The 15,965-nt window shown below is 40.3% G+C and overlaps 3 protein-coding genes across 6 annotated transcripts in view; 2 read left to right on the forward strand and 1 right to left on the reverse strand.

Annotated features, from left to right (window-relative positions):
* LOC116384989 (retinol dehydrogenase 12) overlaps positions 1 to 2,313 on the forward strand; it is a 9,391-nt gene extending 7,078 nt beyond the window's left edge. Inside the window, exons 6-7 of the mRNA XM_031850125.1 lie at positions 634 to 826; positions 1,043 to 2,313. Coding sequence (XP_031705985.1) covers positions 634 to 826; positions 1,043 to 1,145 — 296 coding nt within the window. The 3' untranslated portion in view covers positions 1,146 to 2,313. The remainder of the gene's footprint in view (positions 1 to 633; positions 827 to 1,042) is intronic.
* An 858-nt stretch (positions 2,314 to 3,171) lies between these two features.
* sec61g (SEC61 translocon subunit gamma) lies at positions 3,172 to 5,075 on the forward strand. 2 transcript variants are annotated; one of them, XM_031849871.1, is made up of 4 exons: positions 3,172 to 3,280; positions 3,671 to 3,777; positions 3,963 to 4,065; positions 4,914 to 5,075. In XM_031849871.1, exons 2-4 carry the CDS (start codon positions 3,684 to 3,686, stop codon positions 4,921 to 4,923), a joined length of 207 nt encoding a protein of 68 aa, XP_031705731.1. In that variant the 5' UTR covers positions 3,172 to 3,280; positions 3,671 to 3,683; the 3' UTR covers positions 4,924 to 5,075. The 2 variants fall into 2 exon arrangements, with proteins under 2 accessions (XP_031705731.1, XP_031705732.1); XM_031849872.1 differs by having other exon boundaries at positions 3,173 to 3,280; positions 3,674 to 3,777.
* Positions 4,500 to 15,965, reverse strand: part of tpk1 (thiamin pyrophosphokinase 1) — a 56,168-nt gene continuing 44,702 nt past the window's right edge. For all 3 annotated transcript variants that reach the window (XM_031849868.1, XM_031849869.1, XM_031849870.1), the window contains exon 9: positions 4,500 to 5,805. In XM_031849868.1, the coding sequence (XP_031705728.1) occupies positions 5,660 to 5,805 (146 nt within the window). In that variant the 3' untranslated portion in view covers positions 4,500 to 5,659. The remainder of the gene's footprint in view (positions 5,806 to 15,965) is intronic.

The following is a 15,965-nucleotide window of genomic DNA, read 5'->3' on the forward strand; positions in this document are numbered from 1 at the left end:
ATACATACATACATACATACATACACACACACACACAAGTATGTTGACACATGAGCATGTACACATGTATGGTGTTGCTGATAGACTCAGGATGGTTTGGCTTGGAAGCTTGATGGATAACTTCTAATGGGAGAATTTATTTTACAGTGGGTGGAGAGCAGAAAAGCCTTCGCAGTTGTTTCTGAGAACGATGAATCAGAAAGTAGCATTGTATTTAGTTTTACATAAGAAAAGACTGATGTAACCAAGTCCTAACGTACCATCACTTCCACAGCATTTGTCTTTTCTCATTTTGAGGAAGTGCAGCAATGACGTATGATTTGAATTTCATTAGAAATTAACTATTTTATTGTCTCAATCCATTGTTCTTCCGTTTGCTTAATGGCAGAGAATGACAACCCTACAGTCTAATGGTTGATTCTGGAGTATAGCTATCAAAAGTTCATTAGGATTTTAATTCAAAGACATAATACATTAAAAAGAAAGAACAATTCCAACACGAAAGAAGCCTGTTTTGCAAAGAAATATGTGTAAATTGTATGCAAAATCATATCGGTGTGCACAAATGACACTAACATCGACAAACTTGTTTGCATGTGTAAACATGACATTACGTACGTATACGTGTTGCAGGCACAGGGGTGAGCGTGTTCTCCCTGCACCCGGGGGTGGTGCAGTCTGACCTGTGGAGACACCAGCACCAATGTATCCAGGTGGCAGTGAAGATCTTCAGGGTTTTCACCAAGACAACACTGGAGGGAGCACAGACCACCATCTACTGTGCTGTGGAGCCAGGCCTGGACAGCCAGAGTGGAGGGTACTTCAGGTACACACAGTACTTCAGCAAACCTGCAATTGGTTATACAAGATCTCTCAGAGTTAGACTTCATGCTGCACAGTATTACTACCTGCTGCACAGTATTACTACCTGCTGAGTAACAAAAGGGTAAACTGTTTGTAGCTGAGGGTTAACATTTTTTATTCTTATATGAGAAACAAACACAGATCACAGAGTGTAATGGTCATTCTCTGTCCCGGACAGTGACTGCACTCCTGCTGGGTGCTCAAGGACGGCTTCTGATGAAGACTTGGCCCAGAAACTGTGGGAGATCAGCTGCAACATGCTTGGCATCACCTGGCAGTGAACGGTGTTAAATTAGAAGAAAAGAAGAAACCCTTTTTATTGTCATATACATATACACATACACGAAATTTGACTTCTGCATTTGACCCATCCCTGTATATAGGGAGCTGCATTAACTGCATAGTGAAAGGACATTGTATGCTATGTATCATCTGTTAAAGAGCACTTTTACGCACTTTTATATAGGCATTCATGTTGCTGTTGCTGTTGCTGATGTGAAACAGGTGCTTTTTATAACTCAAAGTACAGAACAGTTCAAAAGTCAGAGCTCTTTTATTTTGTATAAATATCAAAATGACAATTTTGTCATTGTATTTATCAAAGAAGCATGACAAAACTGTCTTTTTGTACTTTTACTGACCCATGTGGGCATTCTTTGTTTAGACAGTTTTGTATCTTGACTGCAGTCGCTGTTTTATCTTGTTGGCTTGTAAAGATGTTAAAAGGCGTTAGCCAGCACGGTCTTGCTTTGGATGAAAGTAGTTACTCTCTTACGTGCTGCAAACGTTGAGTTCCAGTGTGGTGGCGTGATAGTTTTAGGCACTGATGAAAACAATTTAGCTCTACTCTGCCTCCAAAATCCATTTTTTTCAAAGTAACATTTTAATGAAATTCTGTACATCTGTGCACACATACAGTATATTGGTTGATAGTTAAAGCACTTGACGGATGACAGATATGAAGTGAGTCCTGTTCTACTTTTGTAGCACTTAAAGTATTATACATTTATTGATCGGTGAAACATGAACCATTGGTCTAAAGTTATGCCCTTTTTCATTGAAATGTTTCATCGGACAGCCTTGTATTATCTGCAATTTCAGATGCCTTAGAAAAACTTAAAATTATGTTAATGTGATGAAAATGTACTGTATGTAAAAATTAAACTGGACTGGCAAACATATTGCAAAGTTCTGCTTGTTTGTGACTTTTACCTAAGTTAAGTTAAATTACTGAATACCTGAGTTCTGAGTTAGCTGTTTCAGGAGCAGTAATGTGACACTGGGATAACTTTAACCTTTGAGAGTTAGCAGAGATTAGGTAAGTTTAGTGTAGTAACAAAGAGAATTAAGGCTCTTAAAGTCTCAGACATGCCACCCAAACAGATGAACGAATTTCAATGTGACTCACTAAATGGTCGATTCATTAAAATGACAAATGTAAAAAAGTAATGTTGGAATCCTGTTGCTCACTTTGCCACTTGATTGAGGCCCCGTGTATAGAATGCAGTAGACTGCAGCACACATACTTGTATTTTGCTGGACGTGAGTATTACTGTGAGTGAGGGACTTGTACTATAGAATTAGTAGATTAAGAAACAAAGATCAAGAGAAAATGCCAGGATTCTAAACGGTATTTTAATCCAAATCACATGACTGAGTATTTAGGACTAAAGGAATGTGGCATGAGCCGGAGGAGCGGTAACAAGGAGTCAAGGACCAACGCTCCCTCAAAGCAATGTGTGTAGCCTGTAATGGTTTAGATATATAATCAAACTCACCAAACAACAATATCCCACCAGTCTGCTGTCCTGTGTCCAGAAGTACTGTCACTCTAATTTGAAAAACATTTCTTACTTTTATTCTAGTAAATTGACAAATATTCGTACTTATCTGACTATATGGAATTACTGTTCTTAGTTAGTTAGTAAGACAGATCCCACAGCTGCCCTGCTGTGACACAATCATACAGTCTGAAGTTTCATATGCAGCCAAGGATCGAACAAGAAAATTAACCATAATGTCATCAAATTAAATCATCACAACTATTAAATTATAAAGTTTACACAGATAAAAGCACAGTAAATAGTGCTCTGGGTTGACATTCAACAGAAATATAATATGTGGGGGAAAAAAAGTATTTTCTTTGTCTTAAAATAATTCAGCTCTCAAAGGTGCTTTTATGTCAGAATAAATCCGGATATCATTGCCAGAGACTAGAAAGTGAGTGCCTCTGCATTAACACCTCCTAGCCGCTAGGTGGCAGTGTGGACAATAATTCAAGCTGAAATAAAAAGGAGCATGAAGACCATACGCATGCGCGTGTTAAGTATACGTCAGCTCTTCTCTACTAACAAGCAGCCCAAAAGCTACGTGGCCCTCATTCCTGTCTTATCGTCTCACACGACCTCAGAAACAGGTAGGTTGAAAGCTATTCTATTCAATATTATGTTTTACACAAAGCTAATCCACTTACTGCTGTGATAGCCATCGTGATATAATGTTTTATTGATTTAATTTCCAACTAACCGAACGACACGTCGACCTGATAGCCTTTCTTACGATAACGTTAGCTTAGCTAACAAGGATGCGTTATCTAACACAACTAGCTTTAAGATACGTGTTTCAATGAGAAGGGCACATATCTTACATACATACTGGTAAATATTTGATAGGGAAAAACAGAACATAGTGTATATTAACCATTTAATAGAGTGATGGGAGTCTTGAAAGGTTCAGGCTGCTGAAAGTCAACGTCAGCAGTCGACCCACTTCCAGCTTTAACGTGTATCTGTTTGTATCGTGTCAGCAGCTTGAGCACCATGGATCAGGTGATGCAGTTCGTTGAGCCCAGCCGGCAGTTCGTCAAAGACTCCATAAGGCTCGTGAAGAGATGCACAAAACCCGACAGAAAAGGTAACTAAAGGTTTTTACCGTTTCCATTGGGCCCGGTCTCTGTTGTGTTGGCAGCAGCCTCTACATTTCCAGACTTCAACTGCTCTCATCAAAGATTGAGGGATCCAAGGCGCAATATGAGTTTTTTTTTTTTCCTTAAGTTTATTTGTATTATTTTGACATTGGTGATTTTTGCCTTCTTTCAGAATTCCAGAAGATTGCCATGGCCACAGCAATTGGGTTTGCCATCATGGGTTTCATTGGTTTCTTCGTCAAACTCATTCACATCCCCATCAACAACATCATCGTGTAAGTAGCAGTAAAACACCACTTACTTGCATGGTGATTGTATCGTACAATTCGTTGTTGGTTATTTTTTTACAGTTAGGGGTTGTCTTGTTATAGGTTGTGCATGTCCCGGCTATCCAAACATTTTATCCCAGTGTCTCAAATGATATCTGACCTCTCCTTAGAGAGGGGGGGGGGGGGGACGGGACTCCCTGTTCACAATCAAATGCTTTATTGTCTCGATCTACTCACTGCAAAGATGTTTAAATAAGTCAAACTGGGTTTGTAAAAACCCATTGAAAGGTATCATCTGTCCAACATGTTTGATTAGAATTTTACTCTGTTTTTAAAAATCCCATTTTCTGAAGTATTTGTAGTCTAATACTATCCTGAAAAATGAATCCTTAAATAATTTAAATACCACTTCTTTACCAGAGCTGGAACAGGCTCATACCATTGAGATCCCCCTTTTTGAAAACCTCAATTTTGTATCATAATGAACACATGATCCCAAAATAGTATTGTTGTACAACTAGCATGGATACTCTACGGACTAAACTACAGCAGATCTTGGTCTCAACAGCAGTCGAGCAGTTATGATTTTACTTTTGGGCACCGTAGGATATATATAATCCAAATACTATTAATTTAGCCTGTTATCTTAATAGTGAGAATATATAGTTTACTAAAGTGTGAAGAAAGTTGTGGTACAATCGTAGTGGTAACTGACACACAATAATTGTTTTGGGAGGCAGTTTTCTTAAGCAGTGATTGTTTGGTTTGCTCGGTCATTCCGACTGTAGTTGACAGTAATGTGCTATTTCGCTTTGTCCAATCATTAACACTGCTTTTCTCGTTTTTCTGTCTAGTGGTGGTTAAGTCCTGGTCATGAAGAACACAAACTTCATTTCCCGGGGACAGGAGACGGTGGTGCAAAGTGTTTATTGGGGACTAGAGGGATGTCATTTTTACATTCTGTGTACAACATTTATATTTCGATGTGTAAATAAAACAAATTGAAACACACACTACATTTGTCTCTTCAAGTTGCTTTTTTTTTTATCACTATAACATGTAAACAACTTTACTGGCTTTCAGAAATATTGTAAAACTGTCATCAAAAGGCACAAATAATTTGAAGCTGGGTGAACAATATTTCCTCTCGTACTTAGCAGAAGCCCTGACATCAAAGGCACATGGTGTAGTCTGTGATACAAAGCAGATACCTGCACACATTTAAAGAAAGATGTACTGTAGGTTCAGCAACGTCTTTATCTGCTACATGCTGTCGGCTCCTTCTCAAACGTTCCCTGATATCAACATGTTTTAAAGGGAACCAGATGTTATGGAATAAGGCCTGGATTCAGGTCGTATATGGTTCATTTTGAGTTCAACCCTGCACAGTGAGGAAGCATATCCACACCAGTTAAAAGAATACAGTAAATATTCTTTATATTCCAACTGAGCTGATCATTATATCATAGAAACAATTAGGTGAGGTTTTATGGCCATAAGTAATAGCGCCGTCATCTTTTTCTTCCTTTGCCTCATCTGTAGCAGAGTAGTCGCATGTTCTTAGTCACATGTGACCCGAGGAGGAGGGGCTTCTTCTGTGTCAGTGCCCGTCCTCACAGATGCCCATGCTCCAGAGCAGGGGCTGGTCCGTTGTCACGGTTACAGGCTTTTTGGGGTTTCCAGGGGCAACGGGTTCATAGGTGTTGGAGGTGCTTACCAGCTTCCCAAACTGCAGGACCTGGTTATCTGGACAGAGGAGACAGACATGTGATTAAATGCAGGAAGTAATGAGGTTCTACTGCACTTAATGGCTCCTTTAAATAGTGTACAATTATTCAGTGGGTAAAAGTAGCTTCTTGTTGTTCCGTGTGACTAGTTATCTTATAATCATGCACACCGCCATCTGTATTTTCTGTTATTTGACTATTAATAATGCAGCTACATGTCAAAGCCTTGTTAGAGAGGATGTGGTCTGGATAACCAAAGCGAGGCGATCCACACGACTGCTTTATGTCTGAGCAAAGAAATTTGGGCCGAGCGAAGCAGTCCGGGGCTAAAAGGGCTCACAGCCAAAACCGCACACATTCACAAAGGCTATTATGCCAAGGCCACTGAGCATACTCCCGCTTTATGGTTCCTGAAGTGCCAACAAATCCTCTCAGAGAGAATCCCTCTGCGGCCTCCAACAGGAAAGGTGACCACTGAGTCAAATAAGATTTTTTTTGTGTGGTATCCTTTGCCAGCAGAGAGTGAACTCCACTTTTATGAGAGGAACATTTTAAATAAAGATACAATATTATTTATACATTTTTCCACCACATGATGGGCACAGATAAGTAATTTAGCAGAATATCTAACCCTAAATAATCTCACTATCAAGACCTAATGCTTTACAGGTTAAACCGTACAAGTAATTGATGCGATATGAGCTTTCATTTCATAATTCTATTTTCTTTGTGCTCCATTGATGCTGTTTCACTACGGGACACAATCTGTTCACTCTCGGTTTAACTAATTCGATATGAACAAACAAAATGTGGTGATTTGCCTGAACGGACACCGAGCCAACACTGACATCAAGTGGTCTAACCAGGAAGCTCAGTAGTGAGGGGGCGTCACATTCCACCAGCGAGAGACCGTCAATCACTCAGAGTGCTTTGTATTTTCTAAACTGGTAAAGAGAACCCTCTTAACATTTAACAAATGAATAGCTCTAACTCTCATGTAGAATATGAATTTTTTTTTGTGAGGAATGCATTCATGCAAAATAATGAAGCCTTAAGGACAGTAACAAAACCATTAAGCCGTGCTTCAGCAGGCCCGGATGGCAGAAATAGAAATGTGCTCGTCACCTTTTCCCATTAACAGTTACATTTATATACTCGCTCTGAGCAAGCTGAGCTGACAAACACCCTGAGAGTGGAGCTGTTGGATCGTGGCTAATGTGAAAAGGGCAAACTCACCTCAGGAGATTCATACCTGGGGCACTCTCCATTATTCATTCCCTATAATCTGTCACTATGTTCTTACAATCTGCAGCAAATTGAATAGTGAAGTATTCCTACCCCACAGGTCAGAAAATTCAGCTTTTATTGTGTTCGCGGTTTTTGTTTGTAAGACTTCCCAGAAAAGACAGAAAGGGTTCTGCTGTGGCTTTTAGCTTCAAGTTAAACAGCTTTAGGTTTTTTTTAAGCCATCACCTGTCTCAGCACCGTCATGAACCAAGACACACTGTGGCTTTTTTATTTTTGGTCTCTGAAGCACTCTGTTGCTCAGCTCTCTCCACTCTGGCTGCTAAAAGTATTGACCTTACTGTTCCTTTAGCCATTTTGATCTAATTATCTGGTTTGCCTGCTTGGTGTCAGTGCTCTATGAGCACAGTGAGTAGCACAGACCAGGGCTATAACTAGGGGGGGGGGGGGGGGGGGGGGGCAGATGAAGTTTTGTTTCTACCCGTCAATCATCTCCGCCCCATTAATAATTCTGTTATTTTCATTGGAGGGGATAGCATTGCCATCTGCGCTTATGAATAATTTGTGCCTGGACAAATGACCTTAAAAGGCACACATTTGTGACTCACATTCAAACAATATTTATACATCATATCATATTCAAACAACATCACAGGTAACAGAGTATTCATTTATTGTCATGTCTGTGCAGTTAAAATCAACCATGTAACATTTTACATCTTAAGTAAAGTCGCATCATACAGATGGATATACTAACACCACAGGTCACAACATAAGCGTTGCTTTACTCAGGTGAATGCAGTAATTACAGTACGTAGAATATGAAATGTTAGGTTTCATACACTTTGACTCAGATCTCAAAGGCATTACTGTAGTAAAAGTGGAAATCATTAAACTGCAAGTCTAACAACATTAGTTGCCAATGCAACTGTAGCATCAACATTTTTTGTGGGCATTGTATATTTTGATAAAATAAAAAAGAGCTTTTATATATATATATACACACACACACACACACACACAAATTCTCTTGAGTAGAATAACAAAACTAATTAATCTTACAGCCTCATTCGGCAAACGCTACGCCTCAAACATCACACTGTACAGTATATTGCACACTGTTAACCCAAACCAATATGTGATGATTGCATTGTTTCAACATCTTTTAGAACAAACAAAGGAAGGACAAATAAAGAATTTTATGAATATGCAAAAATAGTTTTGGTGCAATCACTTCATGCAAAAGCAAAATTGAACACAAAGGAACAAAGACTGGAGAGAATGAAGCGAATCATTTGTCCACAGGCGCCTGCACGCACATCAAACAGGGACACAGAAAAAGGAGCTATTCTGCTTCAAAGACTGCCACACAAGCATGGTATTAGACCAGCTCGACTCACAACCAAGAGTAAAATAAGCTGGATGGGAAGTTAGGGTACTTAATAATTGAGTGAACACAGAGCCACAGCGTGTAAGAGAATCATTTCCGACTGTGTTAAAGTGTCTGAAGTTTTCACTCTGCAGGGGAATTTGTTTTCATCAGCTTTATACCAGCTGAGCCACAAAGGTTAACAAATAGGTGGGAAAGTAAAGGAGTCGAGGCAGCTAGTGTAGTATTCTTTGTTATGCATGAGGGCATGCTTTTATAGCTCTCTTTGAGGAAATCAAAGAGTCCCGAGTCCGAATAGATAAATATAAAGATAAACAGGGATCTCTGTGTAGCTTCTCCTGGAAAACATCAATCAGCGTCTTATTCTGAGCACTGTGGTCCGACACAAACATGTCATTTCTGCTAACGGTGGAACCGTTTTGGTATTTTCCTGAACAAATTTCCCCATTTGTGTTTTTTTCTGTGGTTCGAAGTGGGCTGGGCTCAGTTGGAAAAGGGTGATGTCACATACAGCTGCGCACCAATTAGAATTTAGCAATACTTAAATTAATAATAAACAAAAAAACTAAACAAATGAAACAAAGTTTAGACTTTACCAAATTTTAACTTTGATTTTTGCTTATTTAGCCGTGAACATTTAATGTCAAAGATACTGAATAGGCTTCCAATAACTCTTCAGTATGTCCCAATAATTTAGTAGCAATATTAATGTAAAACTATAATTGAAAAAACAAACAAAAATGTAGCAGCAACCAGCATCAAGGTGCCATAAATGGGCCTATTAGGTTCCTCAGCAGGCTGCCAAAGCTGGATGGCTATAAAATGATCATAAGATTTTCACCACAGCACACTGACTATATTACAATCAGAAAGGAGACAACACAAAACACAAAAAATGAGGATGTTTTCAGGTGTAAAAAGTGATGGCTGGTGTAAATAACCAGACTACCACCAGAGGCAGCAGAGCACTACAATAAGGGCGCATTAGGATTCATGCTCAACAGGATGGCACCTACATTTACAAACACACATTATCCCCTCTGGCTGTCTCTCAAACACACATCTGTTTAAAAACATGCACCCGCGCACACACACACACACACACACACACACACACACACACACACACACACATACATATGCGCCTGCAAACTCTTTACCGCACAAAAAGCTTTCAGATGGCTTCATTAGTAATCCCCTCCTCAAAGCTGATACCGATCAATAACGGCCCCCGTTGCAAAGGCGACCGAAATGAGCGTCGCTCCCTCCAGTGATAACAATGGAGATGTTTGCTGCCTGTAATTGCATTTCCAGCGCCACAGCCGAAAGGGCCCGTCAGCTGTAAGTAGACCGTATTTACACAACAAATTACCCAGGAGAGAGGGTGGCAGAGGAGAGGGGAGGCTCACAGACACTCTGACTGCAGTGGACAGGTAGAGAGGGGAATTATGGGTGTTAGGGGGCATTTGTTTGCAAAGGAGAGAAGACTCTTGCTGCTCCATTTTTCCCTCTCGATGTTGAATTGCAAACAGGTTCTCAAAAGGCATGTTAAAAAGGTGCCGCATCAAGCGTTTTTTTAAACACCAAAACATTAGAGTCAACTTATCTGTGATATGTTAGGGCACTGTCATACATGGCCACAGTCTGGAAACCGGTGTAACCTGGAAGGTAATCACTGTAACCGTTTTATGCAGCGCAATATGGAGACGAGTAAAAGCCGCCCATCGTGTATTTTCTAAAGCTCATTTTACTAATCACTTGTAATGGAGGATGGAATTGTTCATCGACAGGAAAATGTGACACATCACACCTTTAAAATAACACTGAGCGAGTGACTGTGAGCCCAGGTACTCCAACTTACAACAAGCAGACCATTTTCTCTTCCCATTATATCTGAATGTGTTTAACCGCGACTTGTCATCGAGAGGCAAATTGAACCCATTCAGTCAGATCCTCCTCTCCTTTGGACCAGTGTGCTATCAAATTTCATCACGCTTCACAGTGTGAGAGAGAAAATCGTTTTCTATAAATCATGTTTGTTCAATACTGAGCTGTCCAATTACTAAAATGAGGTGAACGTATGACCGTGGTTTTTCTTTTTTTTTTGCACAAATCCTGCCCTTCTCTCGCCACCTTCGGAAAGACACCGTACATCATCGCAATGAATGGACGGTACAGAATCTATATGTGTTCAAGGTAGAACAAAAGAGCAATAACCTGAGAAATAATACACATTTATTGGGACAAAGTTTGATCTAAGGCCGGTTTCACCTCAACAATCGTGGGGAATATCGAGTCAAAAACAAAAACAACGATTCGTCTTTCAAAGACTTGAAATGAATGAGTTATAAGCAAACAGTTGTCAGTTTGCAGACGGATGAGGGAAAGACTTCAGCCAAGTTATATCGCACTTTAACGCAACACAAGAAAAGATTTGTTCTGGGTTTACTGGTTGAGCCTTAAGAGTTTTGTTAGTTGATTCAAATCCTTTGAAGTGTGAAGAATGATCCCAACACATGAAGATACAAATTCAAAAAAATCAACTATTATATTGTTGTAGTATTACAATATTAGATATTACAGAACATGTACAAGCACTTCCAATTTCAGTTGTGGTAATAAACTACAACGATAAAAGGACTATCTTGAATATCACTGATCTGAAAAATATGGCTATTCTATTGAAGAAATCATGCACTGTGCATATTACACCAGCCTGTAACTCCAATAAAGTGTCCTTCATTTGCTCCAGCTGACAGTCTCCTTATATTCAAGGCTATTTATTGGCCATGGCATGAGCCAAGGCTTGCACCAGCAGTGTTAGCACCATCTGCTGTGCAATGATAGCCACTTCCATTAAATGTTTATGGCGGCTTTGACTAAGAGTGAGGTGACAAGCGCTGCTCTGGCTTAAGTTGACCTTCAGATAAGGAAACTGGTGTCTGCTGGGAAGAGTGGCATCAGTCAGTCGAAAACAGACGGGAGAGAAAATGATAGGTGATTGTGGAGATACGCCATTGTGTTTTTGTGCAAATGAATATCCTGTCATGAATACTTGAGTATACCGTTTACTTGTCTATACATTAGGCCGTAGCTGATGCACGTTTGGTCCAAAATATGCGAGTGTGTGGACTCCTCCTCTGCAGCTCCACTGGGGGTGTTAGCAGCGGTTCGCGTCAGGCTGCTCTTCATTCCCCCTCTGCCCCCGTGTGTGATGTGCACAGCGCCAGAAATCTACAGATCCATAAATAAAACCATAAAACAGCAGTTTTCCCTCCCGCTGCCACACAGCACCGCCACAGAATACATACACATTTCATTTCCCCTCGCTAGGACCTTGGTGCGATGGAGGGATGGAGGCAATGAGAGGGGAGAGGGGGGTTAAAGGGCAGAGAGTGGCGTCGTCATTATGCAGCAACGGTGTAGCAGAGGAAGAGCGTGAGGGTGAACATGTGTAGAGAGTGATAGGAAAGAAGGGGCAAGACAGAGAGATAAAGGAAGAACAGATTCATTTCTTTAGACTGAATCCCCGAAAAAAATGAGAGAAAAACACGAGGCGAGAATACGGACAGAAAAACATCGTCAGGGAAAGAAAAGAGAAAAGAGATATGAAAAGAAAAGGAGAAGGTCAGGGTGTCAGCTTCTCAAGAAACAGAAGGAAGAGGAGAGATCTTACAGTGGAGATGTCTGCCTCTGGCTGGGACACTGGGTAAGACCTCACTGAACCACGTTTTATCAGACATTATCCGTTTGACTGCAAGATAAAGTACGCCGCTTTACCTTTGAAAACAATCCTTTCCGATATTTAGAATGCCCGCTGAATACTGAAATCTGAAGCTGCACACACTGCAACACAGAACTTTAAAGGTCCTGACAACATATTCTTAGATTCACATCAAAATCTTTTTTTGCTTGCAGTTTCACAACTACAGAATGGCATCCAAATGCCTCCTAAAACATGTTTACCAAATAGAATTGCATGTGACCAAATCTGTTCAAACAGTGAGTGCAGCCTACATGCTACTCACACTTCATGCTTAAATTGTCAAAATACGGTATACATGTACCCTCTCACTTCATGTTAAAATATGGAGCGTGCCGTGAAGTCCTTATTAAAAATCGATCTCATTTGCATGTCAATGTGTTTGTGGAGGCTTACGTTCCATAAACAGCATGTTCTCGTCATCAGTGAGGGCGAGCTTTCTAATCTTGCCTAAAGTTTACTTTTAATTAAGATTTTTCAATTGCTTCGGCTCTCTGTGAGACTCTGCTGCCGAAAATCCATCTGTGTTCACGTGTTTGCATTTTATCAAAACTCAGCACCTGTTAGTGTTGGATGTGTGCGCGTGTCTGTGTATCTAGTAACGCTCTGGTGTGTGTGTGTGTGTGTGTGTGTTTACAGGTGCTTGGAAATACCTCGGGAGAATGAGCTCAGAAATCTCATCTGGTGGGTCATTTGAAGGTCTTCTAGTATCCTGATGACATTTTAAGCACTGTGTTTGGACCAGCATGTGTGCGAGAGCAGCTTTATCTATGTATTGAGTGTAGCATTTGGAAGGGCTGGGGACGGAGCAAGTGAGGACGACAGGCGACGTATGTGGATACATAGATGAATGAATGGAAATGTGTGCGTGTCTTTGGGTCAGACTCAAACACACATGCACGGTGCTTTGTTTTCCTCATGCATGTGTCAGACTGTATGTATTAGGAGCGATAGATCATAGAGTATGCCATTTTAGATCATGACATAGTACATTTCCTCATAAAATTATTAGCTGTGATGTGGACAAACTCAAATATTGTAGTATCTTAAACGATATTAACGAATTACCAACGTGGACGTGAAGTCCTTAAAGTGCTATTCTATGACAACCGAACAAACTCCATTTGCTGATGAAGATCTCAAGAACAGCTACTTAATGGTCCAAAGCTACTAAATATTGCAGAATTGTTGAATGTGATGACAAAACAACTAGATCCACTGTCCATTGTACTGGGCAAGAACTTTTTTCCAGCAAGAGCCATTCTATGTATTTTCATTCGTCAATGCCTCTCTATATACTGTGGTAGACGCGTAAACACAACCCCAAGCATATAATATTCAACTCTATTGTCTATTGTGATTATGAATTGGGCTCCGAGTGCTGCCAAAACACAGACGACCGACACTCAACACTGTACCTGAACGCATCATGTGAAGACACAATTGGTAGATTGCAGCTGCTGTGCTGCTTCCACAACACCGGCTGCATAGACCTTGTGTAATTCAGAAGCCAACATTTGATCATGAGTTCAGTATTACCGTGTCAAACATTGACTGTCTTGTATTAAAACAACATGACGGGATGAATCCTCTCAGCCTATAGAGTACGCACTTGGTCTTCTGTAGCATTTATGGGATTTGGCATTTCCTTGAGCAATGCCATTGTCATACTTAAATACCGCCCCCAATATTCAATAGACACATCATTTGGAACAGAGCTCTGGATCTGTGTTATAAAAACAAATCAATCAGGACTAAAGTCGTAATGATTAAAATCTGAAAGACCTGGTGTGTGTATGATTCAGTTTGTGCTTGTATGTGTGTGTGTGTGAGAGAGAAGTGTCTGATGCTTGTTAAAGCATGGATGTATGAGCCTGATGATACTGAAGTTATGAGAAACAGGGTTGTAACCAGTGCTGTGGAGTACGAGCAGCTTATTTGCATATTCAACTGAATGGAAACCTTAGCGAGGAACGCCTCATCAGTCTTTCTGTCATCAGTGGGCTGACAGCCATTGTTCATGGTTCACAGAAGTTTGTCTTGCTGTTTGTCACATAGATAACACACACACACACACACACACACACACACACACACACACACACACACGCTACGCAGAGTTGGTTTGTGGATGACAGCTATTCAAATTTGTTGGTCATTATGATCCACGCTAAGCTGCAAACATCATGACGAAGCAGGTTTTAACGTGCACAGTCACAAACAGCGTGCCAGAGGCCGTAACTCAGACTGTGTTGCTGCAGGATGAAGGCTGTTTAATATTAAGCTGTCGGTCGGGAGAGGGCCGAGTCACAAAGAAATGACTAAGGAGGTTTTTACGCACGCACGCACGCGTAGGATAGTGGTTCTGTCAGTCACGGATGGACCCCTATGGTCTCACTGACCTTTATAACCATAATTATAATAATATAATAATAAGAGTCCTCGAAAAGCACACTTGGAGGGATTTCATCTGCTGACAATAGCTCTTGACCCACATTTACTTCTTGAGGAACATAACAGATGGCAGCCAGTGACAGGCATAATGGGAAATGAGTGTTTTAAGAGAAAACATTAAGCCTGAGCCATGTGTTGGTCATTCAAACTGGGGCTGCCATGGTTTTGACTGTGCTCCACATTATATTTCAAAACAAATGGAGTGTTGTGTGTGAGAGTTCAGATTAAGTGTATTTTCGTATTTTAAAGTCCCCAAATGTGATATCAGGTATAATGCAATGCATCAGCAGTGGCTTCCCACCTTCAGTCAGAACAAAGGAGGAGCTCTGAGTATAGGTCACAATACGAATTAAGATATCATACACCTGTTATCCCTAAAATATCAGAAAGTCCTTTAACAATCATTAGCATAAAGTCTCTACAACAGCTGTAACACCATTTGGAAATTGATCGAAAACCTGACTGGAAGACATGAAAAGTTGATGGGTTTTTTTGACGGTTGATGATTTTTACTTAAAAACAGGATTTTTGATATGGGCCCATAATTGCATTAGTGACGTGTCTTGATAACTGCAGTTTGAACATGTTTTGAAAAAGCCTGTTGGCAAAATATCAAGCCAGCAGAAGCAGATGTTGGATAAAGTCCTCCAGTTTTTTTTTTAATGGTTGGTCGGATAAATGTGTGTTATGGTATTTGAATCGATTTTCCGTGGACTCAGGAACAACACGTATCATGTACCGGATATGGAGGCTTGGAGTGCTCATCTGATTTTCTGAATTTTGTCATTGAAGAAGGAGGCAAACTCAGACGAGAGATTTTAGCTTTTTGACACTCACTCTTTTCTATTCTTACCAGAGTGGATATTTCTCCATGGAGATCTTTCCTTACCGGAGACAGCCTTCACTTTAGTGGGTGCAATGGCATGAATAGCGTTTGTAATTTGACAATTTAAATTATGGACAAACTGATTGACTTAGACTCGAGAGATGGTGGATGTGGGAGAGAAAACCTGACACAGAGATAGTGCTGTCAAAGAAAACATACTACACTCGACACCTAGACACTCGGAGATAATCAAGCACAGAGGATTACCAATTAACGGGTGTGAGCTCCGTCACATGCCGAGTCAGCTATCAAGAACACAACACAGTTCTTTAGTTGTCTACACGGATGTTATAATCACCAACAATAGCTACACAGTCAAAGTCAATACAGATTATAGACAGCAGTCCATCAAAATAAGGTTGCACTGTATTTGAGTAAACAAAATATCCATAAGATATATATATATATATATATATATATATATATATATATATATATATA

Source organism: Anarrhichthys ocellatus, unplaced genomic scaffold (genome assembly GCF_004355925.1).
Source record: "Anarrhichthys ocellatus isolate YVR2014 unplaced genomic scaffold, GSC_Weel_1.0 scaffold10, whole genome shotgun sequence".
In the NCBI taxonomy this organism is placed as follows: Eukaryota; Metazoa; Chordata; class Actinopteri; order Perciformes; family Anarhichadidae; genus Anarrhichthys; species Anarrhichthys ocellatus.